This window comes from Panulirus ornatus, chromosome 9 (genome assembly GCF_036320965.1).
Source record: "Panulirus ornatus isolate Po-2019 chromosome 9, ASM3632096v1, whole genome shotgun sequence".
NCBI classification, from domain to species: Eukaryota; Metazoa; Arthropoda; class Malacostraca; order Decapoda; family Palinuridae; genus Panulirus; species Panulirus ornatus.
Genome location: NC_092232.1, coordinates 23,299,657 through 23,316,131, shown reverse-complemented (window position 1 = coordinate 23,316,131; position 16,475 = coordinate 23,299,657). Strand labels below are relative to the sequence as shown.

Genomic DNA, 16,475 nt, shown 5'->3' with positions numbered 1-16,475 from the left:
TTCCCAAGTCACACATTCTTTTTTTTTTTCGACTACCGAAGTAGTACTTCTTTTATGAAGGAAATGAAACAAACATATGCTTCATTAAAGAACCTGTTTGGTCATGAGCAGTGTAGAATACTAAGGTGCTTATGAGATTTCTTTTTTTTTTCAAGTCGAGGGCCCCATTCACGTAGAAAATTCCTCATGTAAGACAGGTATAAGTTGAAAAAAAAAAGTGTGTGTGTGTGGGGGGGGGGGGGGTGTTAGGAAGGGGGGAAACTGAAGTGATAGAGGAGCAAGGGAAAATAGGAGCTATGGATATTTAAGGAGATTGTAGACCTGCCTTTCATCTTCTCCTAAGTATGACGGTTCGTGCGACCTGTGGGGTAACCGATGATCTAACCCTGAGGTCAAAAGCCAATCCATCACACCTAAGGGTATTGCCGTCAGGGTCAGGGGTCGTATAATCGTGCTAAAGGGTCGTGCCGTCATTGCTCGCTTGGTCAGAAAATTCGTATCTGTTGGGCAGCAAACCAGTGGGGGAAAATGTCACGGAGTCTCAATAATTTTCTCAGCGTAACCATTTCTCAAAACACGTAAACAGACGTCATAATATATCTCAATAATTTCCTCAACGTCACCAGATGTCACAGTATGTCTCAGTATTTCTCTCAAAAGTCACACACGTCAGTTTCGTTTGCATGTGCGACACCTGAGGCCAGGCTGACCAAGACACATGCTGATCCTAGTGCAACGTTAATGTCTTCCTCCCACACTATCTTTCCCTTTTTTCTGTCTCATCTTTCCTCCAAACTCCTTCATTTTATCTCCCATCTCCCATCCACGTCTTTCTGCTAGCTTGCCCATTGCCGTGTCCTCAAAATACTAGGCAGAAATAACAGGGAGTTCTGATGTTCCGCGGCCGCTAGTCGAGTCAGCTTGTAGTGACGTACTGGTGGCCGTCAGAGTCTTAAGTTTTTGCAGTGGCTGCTTTTCACTCTCTATGGGGCGGCTAAACCCCGTCCCGTGATCAGAGAACACTGCCTCACCCGTAACAGTGTCTGCATCAACACAGAAGTCGTCACTCGCCCTTCTAGCCTCTCCAATCTGCACCCTTTGTGGTGTACCGGGTTAATGTTGTGACGCATTCACGAGCCACCCTGGCTCGACTGCGCAGGTCTGAATCTTGTGTTATAGCAGTCGGTCCAACCCAGCTGTTCATCCTCTTTAGGATTTGGTCGATAAATTGGGTACCCGGCGTAGACTATTATATAACACACACACATATATTATATATATATATATATATATATATATATATATATATATATATATATATATATATATATATATATATATATATATATATATGTGTGTATATATATATATATATATATATGTATATATATATATATATATATATATATATATATATATATATATATATATATATATATATATATATATATATATATGTTGGAAAGGATCACAATTTTGCGCGTGATCAAGATATTCCTATGAGTCCACGGGGAAAATGAAACACGAAAAGTTCCCAAGTGCACTTTCGTGTAATAATCACATCATCAGGGGAGACACAAGAGAGAAATATAACAGTCAGTTGATATACATCGAAGAGACGAAGCTAGGACGCCATTTGGTAAACATGTGATTGTCCAAAACATACAACGAGCGTTCATAAACTTATCATTTTACAAATCTTATCAACAATAAAGTTATCTAATTTGTATAGACCATCACTAATATTAAGTTCCCAAGTGCACTTTCCTGTAATGATCACATCATCAGGAGAGATACAAAACAGAAATATAACAGTCAGATGATATACAATGAAGAGGCGTTAATCGGACTCCATTTGGTAAACAAATGACTACCCGAATATAGATCGGGTGCGTTCGAGTCTGGCAACAAGCGTATCATAAACTTATTACATGGACAAGAAGGGGAACTGTTTACAAATTTTATCAACAATAAAGCTATCCAATTTGTATAGACTTCTACTAATATAAATGTTACAATTCTTTGTGTATTCAATAGCAGAAGATTCAATGATATTTCTTGTGGTAAAGGAGTTAGAGTTAATATATCATAATTTTTAACATGATTAAACAAAGCATCTGGTTCTTTTCCTGTTCTTACACCATACCTATGTTGCTTAAGTCTAACACAAAAGACCCTTACTAGTTTGCCCAACATAAAACTTATCACAATTTTTACACGGCACCCTATAGATGCATCTTGCAGAACGTTTTGGTGCGTTCCTGATTGAGATATTCTTAATAGCACTGTTGTAGTTGAAGGCAACATTTACATTAAAGGATTTAAGCAACATGGGAAGTAAAGTAAAATTAGCATAAAAAATGAGAACTAAAAGGTTCTTGGTTGTCAAGGGGAGGTTTGGGTTCACACTCTATAAAATTATTTCTTTGCCAACTTAAGGGATTTATCAAAGAAAGATCTGGGATACTTTAACTTGGATCCAATAGAATATATCTTCTCAAACTCATCATCAATAAACTCTGGACTGCAAATATGTAATTCCCTAAGGAACACAGACTGGAATGATGATAATTTAACTGTCATGTTGAGCTTAGTAATAATGCATATATTGGTGGTTTTTTGTATATGCTAAACTTAAACTTGTTTCCATCCCTATGGATCATGCAATCTAAAAATGGTATCATACCAGTATTTTCATTTTCTACAATAAATCTAATGGAAAGTACTGAACTGTTAAGTAAAGGGAGAAATATTTGTAAATTTTCATTAGTTGGCCAATCACAAAGAACATCATCTACATACCTAAACCAAATTGCATTAGAAGGTAAGATATCCCTTAGTAACTTTGTTTCAAAGAATTCCGTATAAAGATTAATACAGGTGAAAGGGGGTTACCCATTGCCATACCGAATTTTTGAGCTTAACATTCTCTAATGAATTGAAGCACACAATCTTTTATACACAATTTTATCAATTCAATAAAAACAGAATTTGAAACAGGTAATTGAATATCACCCAATACATCAAACAGATATTTCAAGAGGTTGTCAACTAAACTTTTGTGAACAGAGGTGAAACATCAAAGCTAACCAGTTTGAAATCAAAATTAGCATTGATTAAGCTTGTTAACTAGATCTACATTGTTCGTGATATTAGAATTTGATATTTTACCCACTAATGGGCTTGATAAAGAACATAACCACTTTGACAATTCATATATGATGGAGCCTACTGAACTCACTATAGGACTTGTTAGAAAATTTGGTTTGTGTTTTGAAGGGGACAAAGATGACAAGCTTTTGATTAGAGAACCATGCTTCTCTCTCTCTCTCTCTCTCTCTCTCTCTCTCTCTCTCTCTCTCTCTCTCTCTCTCTCTCTCTCTCTCTCTCTCTCTATATATATATATATATATATATATATATATATATATATATATATATATATATATATATATATATATAATACAATATGACTCAAGGGAAATGGGATGACTGATATTCTTTACTAAAGCCGATACTGAGCGTAGCAAATTCATAGTTCAGACTAATCCTCTCTCAATCAGGAAAATATGTCTTCAAGCCTATCACTGACCTGCTTGCGTAAACTTGAATGTACTTCGTAAAGCTTGCTAGACCAGTGACGTGACAAAAAATGAAGGCATTCTCACTTAGGTCTGTTGTTGGACAATCAAATCGCCAAATTTTGGTCACTGCTGCTTATAGCCAGGTCAGCAACTTTTATGTTTGGTTTGCCATTTCCTTTTTCATATACCTAATTGTTTTCCTTGACTCTAGAAGGACCAGGAACAAACGAACAATGGCTTCATTCGCTTACATCATTTTTTCGTCACGGACAGTGTACCGAAACCAGTTCCTATACCATACATAAACAAGTCGCACAGATCATCATCACATGCTCCATCTTAACAGTTTCAAATACTATTATTCATCCCACCGACAGCAAGTCAACCCTACCACATCGCTCCACTTTGATATATTCCATGCACGTCTCTCACCCTCCTGAATGTTCAGGCCCTGATTCCCAATATCCTCTCTCACTTCAGCTTAACTTACCTGAATCTTCGTCTCCCCTCTCCCCTCCTCCTTGATCGAACTCGATAAAACATGCACAGGTTAAAACAATAAACCTAGTCTTATATATATAACTTGTAACATCACAACCTGATTCGTAAGCATGAGCTAACAGTCGTCACAGGATTCACACTGAAACTTTATTGCTTACTTCTGAGGTTTCTTTTCTCCACTAAAACCTACTTCACTGGTACTTAACCTGTTATGGCTTTATGTCTCATGATAACAGACCTTTTGGATAAGATTAGCGTCACTTTTTCTTCGTTATCTTGATATCCTACAGGAGCCTTAAGAACAGGTATAAATGTCAATATGTCAATTTCTTTCTTACACCGTGGTCTAATGATTACAGTTTTGACGCTTGGTGATTAAGCACCAATTTCGGTAATTAGTGGGCTAGATTAAAACCGGTTTGCTAATGATGCAGCGTAAAAGATTAGCCAATTATTGTTACTGATTCGTTAGACGTGGGGAGGTACGGTTCTATGAATAACAAGGGAATATAATACTGTTACGAAGGTCCAGTATGAAAAATAATGTATGTAGTTCATGTTAAGGTGATGTGATTTTGGATTCTCCTAGATCATAAAGTAAGAGGAAAAGCAGAAAAGGAATCTAACCTTATCTCCTCTAGGTAATGACTAGGCATGAAGTTGCAAATATTTTTTTTTTTTTTTGATTGTTGACCTGTTTGGGGATTTTTTTTTGGGGGGAAGGGGGTGGTGGAGAAGTGGAGAGTTATTGGTAATGCGGTGGAGAATCTGTTTATAATAACAGAAAAGAGAAAGGATGATGTGCTCCAGTAGCTATCATTGAATCTATCATTTAAGAGTACGCTGTTATCTGCGATGGGAAAGGATCAAAACTATGGGGACTTTAGAGCATAAGTATTTACTGATTAAGTTGTTACAGCTCTACGACGATATATGTTCTAAGCTAAACCTCTTATGGAGAGTGTGAATCAAAGCAAATACTTGTGTTCGAGTCAGCGGTGATTGGTCCACAAAACAGTTTTGGTACACTGCCATATTCACCACACGAGATTCAGTGTTTCTCTCTGTGAACGGCACGAAAACAATGAAAAGTTACAGTCAGACCTTCATCTGATCGTTTTCAGAACCTGGAATATAGTAACGCTTTACCGTTATTCAAACTCCGATAGTTACATTGGTTCAGTTCTATCGTATCGGTAACGTTTGGTAGGCACGTTACATGGACCACGTGATCAGTGACGTAGGTGACATTGTGGACGGCCGGGGAGAGAGAGAGAGAGAGAGAGAGAGAGAGAGAGAGAGAGAGAGAGAGAGAGAGAGAGAGTTGTTGAGACCATGTATAAAGTGGGAATTTGTATTTGTTTCATGAAAAAGCAGCTAAGACATAGAAGGGAAGGTTCCCTGTGGTACTGTACACATTAATCATAGATACCATGAACACGTTTTGTTATCTAGCACAAGCTAAAAAATATATATCATGAGTTGGCCTCAATTATGGCTTCATTTGCCCGAGCCGTCTCAGCTAAAATAAAAAAAAAAAGAGTAGGGTTGGTATCGAACCACTACATCCAACTTTTTATCTACAGACAGACGGATGGAGCAAACCCTCACATTGTCCGTGTGTGTGTGTGTGTGTGTGTGTGTGTATTTCTCGCTGTCGGTATATCTCTGGCTTTACAGGTTAGGTTTTGCGTTTCATCTACTCAGCCTTACTTAAACACATGTTGTCTGTGTATCGGGTATATACATATAGAATATGAACTGTCTAGTATCTAGATAAGGCTAAGCAGGAAAAAAAAAAAAAAAGCTAGATAAGAACAGCTTTGTGCCTCAGTTTGTTGACAGAAAAAAAGGTAACAAAGCCTCTTGAGTAAGAGTGACTCAGCCTGCAAACCTGCTAACAAAGCGTATTCATAAGAGTACACTAATTGTTTTCAGCCCTACCATAAAATTTTTCAGGAAGAGTCGTTAGCCAAGAGCAGTTGTTGTTAGATGGGACATGATTCAGTGATAAATTACGAGCGATTGAATCCATTCGATAAATAGAACAGACAAGGCTATTTTGCCGTCTTTACGTTCGTACTGGACGATACACTGATGTGTATGATCAGGCAGACTGAGGAATCAGGAATTATTTGATGATATATAATTAGCACCGCTTGCCAGGATCCAACCAACACTTTCTAACAGAAATATATGACCCGACAGTCATTGGGTTACATATTTCTGCCGAGTTTTATGTATTCAGCTTACATATGCACGCACTTGTGTTGCTTATTTAAGGTACGCTGGGAGGTTTGCATATATATATATATATATATATATATATATATATATATATATATATATATATATATATATATATATATATATATATATATATATATGAGCAGCTTAGTGAATACGAGTAGTATTTCAAAAAATTCAATTTCACGAGTTTCAGAAGAAATATAGTTTGAGAAGAGATAGACATTTTGGACCGTATTTTTCAAGAAACAATGATCAGTTGTGGATCACCAGTAACAGTATTTCTAGATACTCGGTATAAATTATCCTACAGGAATGAAAATCAAATTATTTGTGGGTCATGATCGTTCCATGTGCTTTACGTGAGCATGCAGCATGACGGGTTATGGGTTGACGCTGTTTCAACTCTCTTTTGGGCCAGTTACTTCCTGAACCATCCTCCCACATGTACCCGACGGGGAAATTTCCCCTTTTACTCTGCATCCTTCCCCTCTGTGACATTTCTGTGATAAAGCCCCACCTTTCCCGCTATCTTGCATGTCAGTAACACCCCCCCCCCCCCCATAGCTCTTTCCTTGCATACATTTTTTTTTCTTACATTAAGGATCGTTCAATTGGATACTTTTTTTCTTTCACAGGTGAATGTTGGGTCTCATAACGGCAGGAGTCGGAGGAGAGGAGAGGTGTCGAGAAGGTGAACAACACCCACACGCCTACTACAAAGCCCGCGTTATTGGTGTCACAGCAGCTGCTGTCGCTTCAGCCGTTGCCGCCGCCCCCTTCACCACCACCACCACCAGCACTTCTAACCTTACGTTCCACACCAGAACACCTGTGGGCGCGCGCTCTGCCCGCCGCACCTCCACCGAACCCACTGCCGCTGCTACTTTGTGTGTCTTGCCATGGCGTATGGGGCAGCATTCCTAGTTTTGCTGCTGGTGTTGCGAGCGGTGCTGACTTGTCCCGCTCCAGGCGTGAGTGACGAGCAGATCTTTAAGGACGATCCACACCTTCGGGAGCTTTTCACACGCTACGCCGAAGGGACGGGTACCATCACACCGGAAGGGCTACAGAAGCTCCTTAACAACCTGATTATTCATGTGGATAAAAGTGGGCACGAGCACCACACAGGGGACGACCACGTGACCCATGACCATCACCCTAAAGACCACAAGTGCGGCAGTCGTCTAGGTGACGATGACAACCACTCTGGGGACGACCCTAAACACGCTGCTGTGGATGACAAGGACGCCCACGACGACCAAGGGCGGGGTAGCCACCTCGGAGACGACCACAGCCATTCTAAGGACCATTCTGAACACAACGACATGGATCGCCACGACGGCCGTCACAGCAACAGGTCGCGCCTGGCAGACAACAGCCACAAGAACGACCATCAGAAGAGGAGTGCGCTTCTGACGACCCTCAGCCCGCCGCGTAACAACAGGGGTAGGAGCGAGCGCCATGATGATCACGACCACGACCACAGTGACCACGGACACGAGAACGAGTCTGGCAGGGGTCGTGGGAGGTACGGTGGTAGTGGCGCGGCACGGACACACACGCCAGGCAAGAACAGTGAGTTGCAAATATTTGTGACAAATTTGTAGGGTTATGTTCATTCGCTTCTAAACGGATTTAGTTTGAATTCACTTTATTATAGTTAATTCTTTTTAGTAAATTATGAAAATAATTCTTCTTTTAACGGATTTAATTCTATTTCAAATATCTTCTTTACATATGTATGTTTTGATAGATATAAAACCGTAAATATATTTGAAATGCTTCGTCTGATAATCGTGTATATGATAGAGTTAAATGATAAAGGTCAGCCCGAGTCAGGAATGATTATATTTGAATTTAAATTCGTTCACTTTGAAAGGTGAAATTCCCTCCCTTTTCCAGTTTGTTATGAATATTTTCGGGTACGACTAAGTTATAATAATTTCTGATGGTTGTGACTATAGTTAATGTAGTCAAGTGTTGCAAAGCTGTTCCTCGACTGTGTAGATTCTGCTGCAAGTCTCATATGTTCTCTCCTTTATCACAGGCTTCCCTAGAAACGGCGGCATAGTCGAAGTCACACCCCCTAATACAACAGGCCCGGCTTCAGCGGCAACAGAGAGGCCTGTAAAGGTAAGCCACTTCCTCTCTTGTACCATAGAGACCAACAAACCCAACTACGGTAAGGCATTACCGACAGCAGACCACGTTGTCAGCGATTAACACACACCCAACACACACTCGCGATACGACCAGAACTAGAATAGGCTTCTCAAGTTTGGTTTCCGCAGCTAAATAAGCACAAAAGCAAATACAGAAGATGTAGAGAAAGGCAAGAATAATGGTACTAGAATTAGGAGAGCTGACTGAGCTAGAGGGAAAGGCTAGAGGCTTTAAATTTGCCCACCTTGGTAGAGAGGAATGTGAGGAGCGACCTCACCACAACCTTTAAGTTTTTAGGACAGATCGATACGCAGGCAGTGAACAGTTCTCAAGAGATGTAGGGATTGAGCAACCAGAGGACATATGATATGAAAGAAAGCAAGTAACTTGCTATATAAAGAGGTAAGGAAATTTTTTTTTTTTTCTACAGTGGGAGATGAATAAGATGACTGAGGACATAGTTAATGCAGACAGCACGCATAAATCTAGTTTTGATGACTATAGAATGTTTAAGAGATGACGTCCCACGAGTGTTACCCCCCCCCCCCAACCTCATCGTCTAGTACAGAAAGGTAAAAATGAATCACACACCAGGCTTAAGCTGGGAGCAAAGACTTTGATGCAGACATGTAACGTTAAGAGTCGGGGTAATGACATTGTAAAACTCTCCGTAACGTGCGAATGATAACAGAATAGTAATGACACACACACACACACACACACACACACACACACACAAGGCACTGCTCACCTAACAACACCTGAGAGACCCAAAAAGGTAGGGTAGTATCGGCACGTATGGCACGTCTTGGGCGGCAGGAGGGAACCAAACAAAGATAAGGTACTACTACTACTCACCCTCTCCTCTTCCTCTTCATTGTACAGCGGAGGTGGCGACGGAGTGTCGTAATCGCTCCCCTCCTGCCGGAACGAAGAATGGGTTAGGTTGTCTTTTTTTATATATATAAAAAAACGTCTTTGTAATTTCTGGGAAAATAATGAATATCAAAGGATGGTTAGCAGCTGGAGAAAATAACTCATGAGGACGAATATCTTTTAAAGCTGGAGAAGGAAGTAGATAAAAATCACTGATATTGGTTTATGATAGAAAAAATGGATATTGACATAGTTAAGAAATGGCCTCGGATACATTATAGATTATTGGTGTCAATTATACAGTTCCATTAGTAATAATGTCAAGGTAAGCAATTTACAAGAAAAAAAGATAAGTGTAATGTCCAGATATGAGAGCAGAATGTATGTCATGATACAGACTAAAAAAGAAAAGAAAAACATATTTTTGCTAAATGTGATATCAGTGTTTACTTGTATTGGTATTACATCTATGTAAGTATACTGAATTGGTCGAGAAACCAAGAATAAGTGTCTTATGTACTGGGATTAAAATTGTTAGAAACACAGGTCTTTTTTCTTTAATCGGTTTGTGGTTAGAAAAGCTGATAGGGGTTGGACAGGAGAAGGCACAGTGGAGAAAAATATAGAGAGTACAGATGTAGTATGTGGCTTGCTGGTGTGTGTGTGTGTGTGTGTGTGTGTGTGTGTGTGTAGTAACAACTGGCTGTGAGAAGTGATTACAGGACATCTTGAAAGGAATTTTCACTACCGGGGCAAAATTTCAGAAGGACCTAATTTATGTCAGTGGAGAAGAATAATTTCTATCTTGACAGAAAGCTGAAAGTTAACATCGCTCTTCACGTTGTCATATGAGAATAGAAAGCTAATATTACAATTCAGTTATACCAAAAATGGCCTCAAAGGGCCTAGTTTTTTGGGGGAAAAACAATGGCTTTTTTTCTCTTCGAGTTCTTGGGGAGGAGGAAGGGAGTATTGGGGGAATTGCCACACTACTATGTTGAAAGATACCCTGAGAAATGAGCTAAGTTAAGCCAGATATTGTTTGGTGTGTATATCGGTAGATGACTGGATCTTCTCACAGAGCTTTGATACCCCGTGGGAACCAAGAGAGTTCCTTATCAGTGTTACTGTCAGTGTCTTGAATATGTCTGTAGTTTGTGTTTCCGGTGTTTTCTAATTTCTACCTCGTTTTTCCAGCGTGCTGCTTCTCATAAGCATGTATATACTACTAACTGGCTTCATCTCAAGTCGTTGATGTACTTGGGCGTTTTCGTGTAAGGGTATTTTTCTTATCTAACCAACTGCTGTGTATGGGTACGTTGCATCGTTTTTTTTTTCGGCGTTACAATTACACTCATTCCTATGTCTTATTTTCTTTCCCAGTCTCTTGCGAAGCAGCTGAGAATGGACGTCTCTGACTGTAGAAAGCGAGTACGAATGGTGGATCGTGCTGTTTTCATAACGCTGTTAACGCCTCGTTTTCTACGCGGAGGTCGATGCTCATGTCCCCCACTGGAGCTTAATCTATAACGTTGATGATCAGGCCATGCCTTTGCCGACGTTGCCAATTTCACGGTGATTGCGGCGGTGCGTTGTTTAAAAGGTCACACGGCGTTATCACGGAGCTATCTGCCATACCTAACTGTAACAGTCTGTACAGCAGACCACTTGTACACACTTTGTCGAAGACTTTGCTTATGTGACTTTGTATGACTGTGCAGTTTACAAAACCTCTAACGATAGCATTTTTTCCCCTTATTATGCAACGACAGCAATTGCAGAGGTGGTGCTCCTACTTCCTCGAACAATAATGATCGTGGTTTCAGGGGTTGTTATTTTCTTTACTTTAACCTGTGTTGGATATCTTCCCTGGAGCTGCTGAGAGGGAGATGGGTCGGTATTGTTTGGTCTAGTATCTGGCACAACTGGTTTAGGTATGAGGGAGGAGAGTGGAGGCCAGGAAACTTCTAGCACGGATGTGAGTGAAGGAAGCGACCTCGACGCTGTCTTAGGTATGGAAGGAGGTAGGGAGGAAGAGAGCGGAAGCCAGGAAACTCTCACAGGCCTGGCCGCACACACGGAGTGGGTGAGGTACGACGCATTAGATAAACTGCAAATCCCAGGGATCATCAAAGTCTGTAGGTACTACTCTTGCTCATATGGCAAGACTGGCGTAGCGTACTGGGGATAAATGTAGATCTAAACATCTTAGGAAATGTGTAAAATGAATGAAGAAAGAAAGGTACATGTCAGTATGGGGAAGGATGCACATTTTGCCAACCGGAACTATGCGAATAGTCATTAGAGATTAAGGGCAGCATGAATGAGTACTGTGAGCGCCAACACATATCAGGGACAATGAGATGTATCCCGAGTGGCCATCAAAACACACGAACTTTTTTAGGGACAGACACAAGGCCAAACAGAGGTAGGGAAGACCTACCAGACGAGGGAATGACACTGGCTTCCTTCCTCAGGATGGTGAGGGGACTGAAAGCTCTCTGCCAAATACAGGAGAACAAAGTATATAAGCCCCCCAAAAAAACACTACAGAGACAAGCCTGTAACGTCCTTCATATATTCCAACAAACAAGGACTGAAATCACACAAAACAAATTAAGATCTCATTTATAAGAGGCTTGCTGAATGAGTTAAGTGCAGTAATTGTGGCCTTCGCTGAAACACACACAAAAGACCATATCAATAATGAGGTGTGGATCCAAAAGTACAACCTGTACAGATGCGACGGGACTAGATCATGTGGAGGAGGTGCACTGCATACAGGAGATACACTTATAGCAACTGAAATTTTGAACTCCTCAGATGATGTAGCAGAAGCACTTGTTGTCAAGACTGAAAACCCAGACATAGGGTCATTGCAGTAATCTATAAACCACCTGACGCAAAGCCTCATGAATTATTTACGGAACAAATACGAAACATGGAATCATGTGTCCATCTCCTCGGAAACAAAGTCTCAAATATACTTGTCTTTGCAGACTTAGTCTACCACAAATTAGAAGGAGTCAGGAAGAAAATAACATCGAAGTGGAAAGTACTGACACTGGAAGCAGCTCGGACGAACAGCTGCAAAAAAAAAAAGTTATTCAGACTATGAAAAAAGTTCTCCTTAAACCAAAAAATTACAAAACCAGTCAGAGGAAGTAACTTTGTAAACTTAAATCATCACAAATAATGTGGACCAAATATGTGACACGATAACCTCAAACCGTCAGAACACACGAAATTGTGATGTTTTCACTAAGTTAAGTTATGATGGTAAGCGAATATATTGAGAGGATGTGATCAGCGAGATGTCTGCAACACAATGGGAAACACTGCTGAGTACCAAAACAAAGGAGGAATGTATACATGGCATGACCACTGTGGTGATCCAATCATGCAAGACGTGTACGAGCGAGATGAAAGCACAAAGGGTCTACAGGAGGCGAAAAAGAATGGCAGATCTTCTAAAAAAAACTATAGCTCACCCAATACTTGAATTATCGGACATAGACCATACACTAAAAAGTCATATGAAACACAGGAAGAATAAGAAGAAGAAAAAAAAAAAAAAGAAACAAAAGAAAAAATGAATATCCCCAAATACTTTTACTCATATGCAAAACGCATATCCAGAGCCACAAACTCCATTAACCCACTCAAAACAGAACCAAGTATCTTTACAGACGACTGCCAAGAGAGGAATGAGATTCTAAAAAGGCAATATGAATCGGTAGCAATATGAATCGGTATTCAGCCAGCCAAAAACATTAGAAATGAATTAAGCAACAGACTTCTTCCTGAACAGTAATCCGCCAAGTGTACACATAGCAGATATCACCTTCTCAACACAAGATTTCAAGAGGGGCCCAGACTCGTGGAACTCTGCCTTCATCAAGAAATGCAAGTATCCTCAGAAGAAAACGTCTAGATTCTGGTATCATCCCCAAGAGTCTAAAACTGACCCACGTCGCTCCGCTCCACAAAGGTGGAAGCAAGCCAATCCCCCAAAAAACTATCGACCGATAACATTAACTCGCACTTCATTAAAATCTTCGAAGGAGTCCTTTGATCCTTTGATGCAAGCTGACTGAATTTATGGAAGTGAACAACTTTCATAACCCAGGACAACGTAATTTCAGGTCATTATGATAGATGTTGAAGCTCTGGAAAACAAAAAAAATGCTGGCGTGATTTACACAGATTTTGCAAAAGCATTTGACAAGTGTGACCACGATGTCGTAGCACGTATAATGATAAAGATGGGAATGACGGGAGAAAAAATGAGAGATGGATAGACAACTTCTTAACTAAGAGATCACAACAAGTAAACCATGCCATATCCAGTGCCTCTATCGTGAAAACCTCGGTCGCACTAGGAACTGTACTTACACCCTCTTCGTTCCTCATTCCTATATCTGACACTGACGCAAACACGAACCACAATTGCATGTCATGTTCTGCGGATGATACAAGAGTGTATATGAAAGATCACACCAATAGAAGGTGCTGAGAGGCTACAAAGAACATGCTTTTCAGTGAAGACAGATTTCAGTTCCTCCGGTATGGAGAAACTTAAAAAAAAAAAAAAATAATCGCAGAATACATGACAGACAGACAGACGATATCGTAATATTACCCGATGAATAATTTGTTAGACCTTGGAGTATTAATGTCTAACAATTTAAGAACTTCATCGAACACAACAAACCAACGGTTGGCTCATGCACAAAGGATGGCAGACTGGATCCTGCAGACCTTCAAGACAAGAGAAGAAAAAATAATGATGATATTATTCAAGGAGCAAGATTCTTTCACAAACTGAGTATTGCTGCGTTCTAATACCACCCTACAAGGCGGGCGAAATTGCAGATTTAGAATGAGTCCAGTGATCTTTCACAGCCCATATTAGTGTGGTAAAGGAACTAAATTACTGGGAACGACTAAAAACACGGAGGCTGTCCTCCAAGGAGCGCAGACGGGAGAGGTATATTATCATCTACACCTGGACAATCCTAGAATGCATAGTTCTCAACCTGCGTTGGGAAATAACTTCCTACTGGCACGAAAGGTATGGAAGACCTGTAAAACAGTACCTCTGAAATCTAAAAGTGTGATGCCCATGAAAAAAGAGAACACATTAAAAATTCAGAGCCCAAGACTCTTGAACACCTTGCCATCTACCATCAGAAACAGGATGGGATACACGGTAGAGAAGTTCAAGAATGCAATGGATAAGTACAAAGTGTACCATAAACCCGCCAAGCTTTGAGGGCTATGTGGGCCTGAGGATTGCGGCGTCCAAGAGCTTGGTCGACCGACGACCCAATCCAGCAGCCTGGGCCTAGCCCGGACTGTGAGGGGGTGGAGACCCCCGAAGATTGGCATGTACCCACTCAACCCATGTTTATGACGAAAGTTAACAAGAACTTTTATCCGGTACTTTACTGATAACGACGCTAGAAGCATTCGTGCTTTCATTTCTCTTGAATATCTTAGAATATAGCGACTTATAGTTGACGCATGACAGTTAAGCTGTGAAATTCTCTTCTTCCTTCTGTCCCTCCTTCGTTCTCATAACCATTCTACCTTCACGAGTCAGGTCTGCAAACAACTTCAGAATCCTAATTGATTTGTACATTTTTTTTTTCATACTTTCTTTCCCCTTATCACCCGAGATAGCCTTTGATAAGGGGTATGTTTCTGCCATCACCATGCTGCTAACTGCATTATAAAAAAGGAATTATAAATGACGGGATCTAGAGTGGAATTTGTGATGGATGTAGACCTTCACAAGAACTGCTGAACTTGAGTGTTTGCTTGGGAGGGGATGAAGTTTCTCCTCTGGCATGGTAATGACGGTAGTTCTCTTGGATTTCAAATAAAGCCCACAAGTGTGTAAATTTTATGTTGCATCTTTCTTTAGTCTGTAATACCTTGAACTGTCTACACTTCTGCTCTCTGCAAAATCGTTTTTTTTCTTTTATACGCTGGGGGATCCAATCACAAACAAAACTTCACATCATGACGGGGCCTTAATTGAAATATAAAGTTAATGAAAGGGGAAAGAGAAGAGACAAGGTAAAACATTTACGAACTTTGGAGGAAGTGAACAACCTGTCTTTTAAAATGTGCCAGGTCATAGCTACTGGTGAAGGCATGAGCGGGTAGAGATCTCGTTTCAAAGCTTTGAGGTGCAGGGAAAGAAATATTTATCAAAACGGCCTCACAGTAATCATGTGACGCAGCCTCTTGCCGAGTATTGCGTGGTTTAGCTAGTGGTGGGGGCACACAAGCAGCCAGCTCTCGGGAGCAGATACCAAAGTTATACATATTTACGTATATACTATACTTCAGCACTCTTTCGCCGGACTAGAATCCCGCCGATCTACGCGAGAAATCGTAAGATCTAGTATGCAAATCAACCATCGTTAGAAGTTACTCTGAGCTTTAAAGATCTTGAGGTTATCAACCCCAACCCCATGAGGTGGCAGTGCTCTTCTCCTGTGTCGGCTGCCACTGCCCTATCTAGAGGCACACATTATATTTCTTTGTGGTAGGAGGGGGGTAACGTACGAGTCACTCACTCCACACGCTCACAGCCAGGGACTCCGTGATACTGAGTCTCACTCATAATCATCCCTAGGTATTGGGAGTCACTCCTTGTTACCTCTAGGTATAGGCTGTCACTCATTTATTCACAGGAGCTTGACGTCACTTCTAGTTATCCCTTAGCACTAGTTATCATTCTTGGTTATCCCTTGGTACTGGGTGTTACTCGCAGTTATTCCTAGGAATTGGCTGTCACTCTCAGTTATTCCTAGAAAGTGGCTGTCACTCTCAGTTATTCCTAGGAACTGGCTGTCACTCTCAGTTATTCCTAGGAACTGGCTGTTACTCTCAGTTATTCCTAGAAACTGGCTGTCACTCTCAGTTATTCCTAGGAACTGGCTGTTACTCTCAGTTATTCCTAGAAACTGGCTGTCACTCTCAATTATTCCTAGGTACTGGCTGTCACTCTTAGTTATTCCTAGGAACTGGCTGTCACTCTCAATTATTCCTAGGTACTGGCTGTCACTCTTAGTTATCCCTTGGAAC

General features: G+C 40.7%; 2 protein-coding genes across 8 annotated transcripts in view; one reads left to right on the top strand and one right to left on the bottom strand.

Annotated features, from left to right (window-relative positions):
* LOC139750273 (zinc transporter foi-like) overlaps positions 1 to 16,475 on the top strand; it is a 258,282-nt gene that overhangs the window by 62,595 nt on the left and 179,212 nt on the right. For all 5 annotated transcript variants that reach the window (XM_071664854.1, XM_071664855.1, XM_071664857.1 and 2 more), the window contains exons 2-3: positions 6,971 to 7,910; positions 8,383 to 8,468. In XM_071664854.1, the coding sequence (XP_071520955.1) occupies positions 7,235 to 7,910; positions 8,383 to 8,468 (762 nt within the window). In that variant the 5' untranslated portion in view covers positions 6,971 to 7,234. The remainder of the gene's footprint in view (positions 1 to 6,970; positions 7,911 to 8,382; positions 8,469 to 16,475) is intronic.
* Positions 1 to 16,475, bottom strand: part of LOC139750274 (proton-coupled zinc antiporter SLC30A2-like) — a 177,516-nt gene that overhangs the window by 114,337 nt on the left and 46,704 nt on the right. For all 3 annotated transcript variants that reach the window (XM_071664859.1, XM_071664861.1, XM_071664860.1), the window contains exon 2: positions 9,357 to 9,419. In XM_071664859.1, coding sequence (XP_071520960.1) covers positions 9,357 to 9,419 — 63 coding nt within the window. The remainder of the gene's footprint in view (positions 1 to 9,356; positions 9,420 to 16,475) is intronic.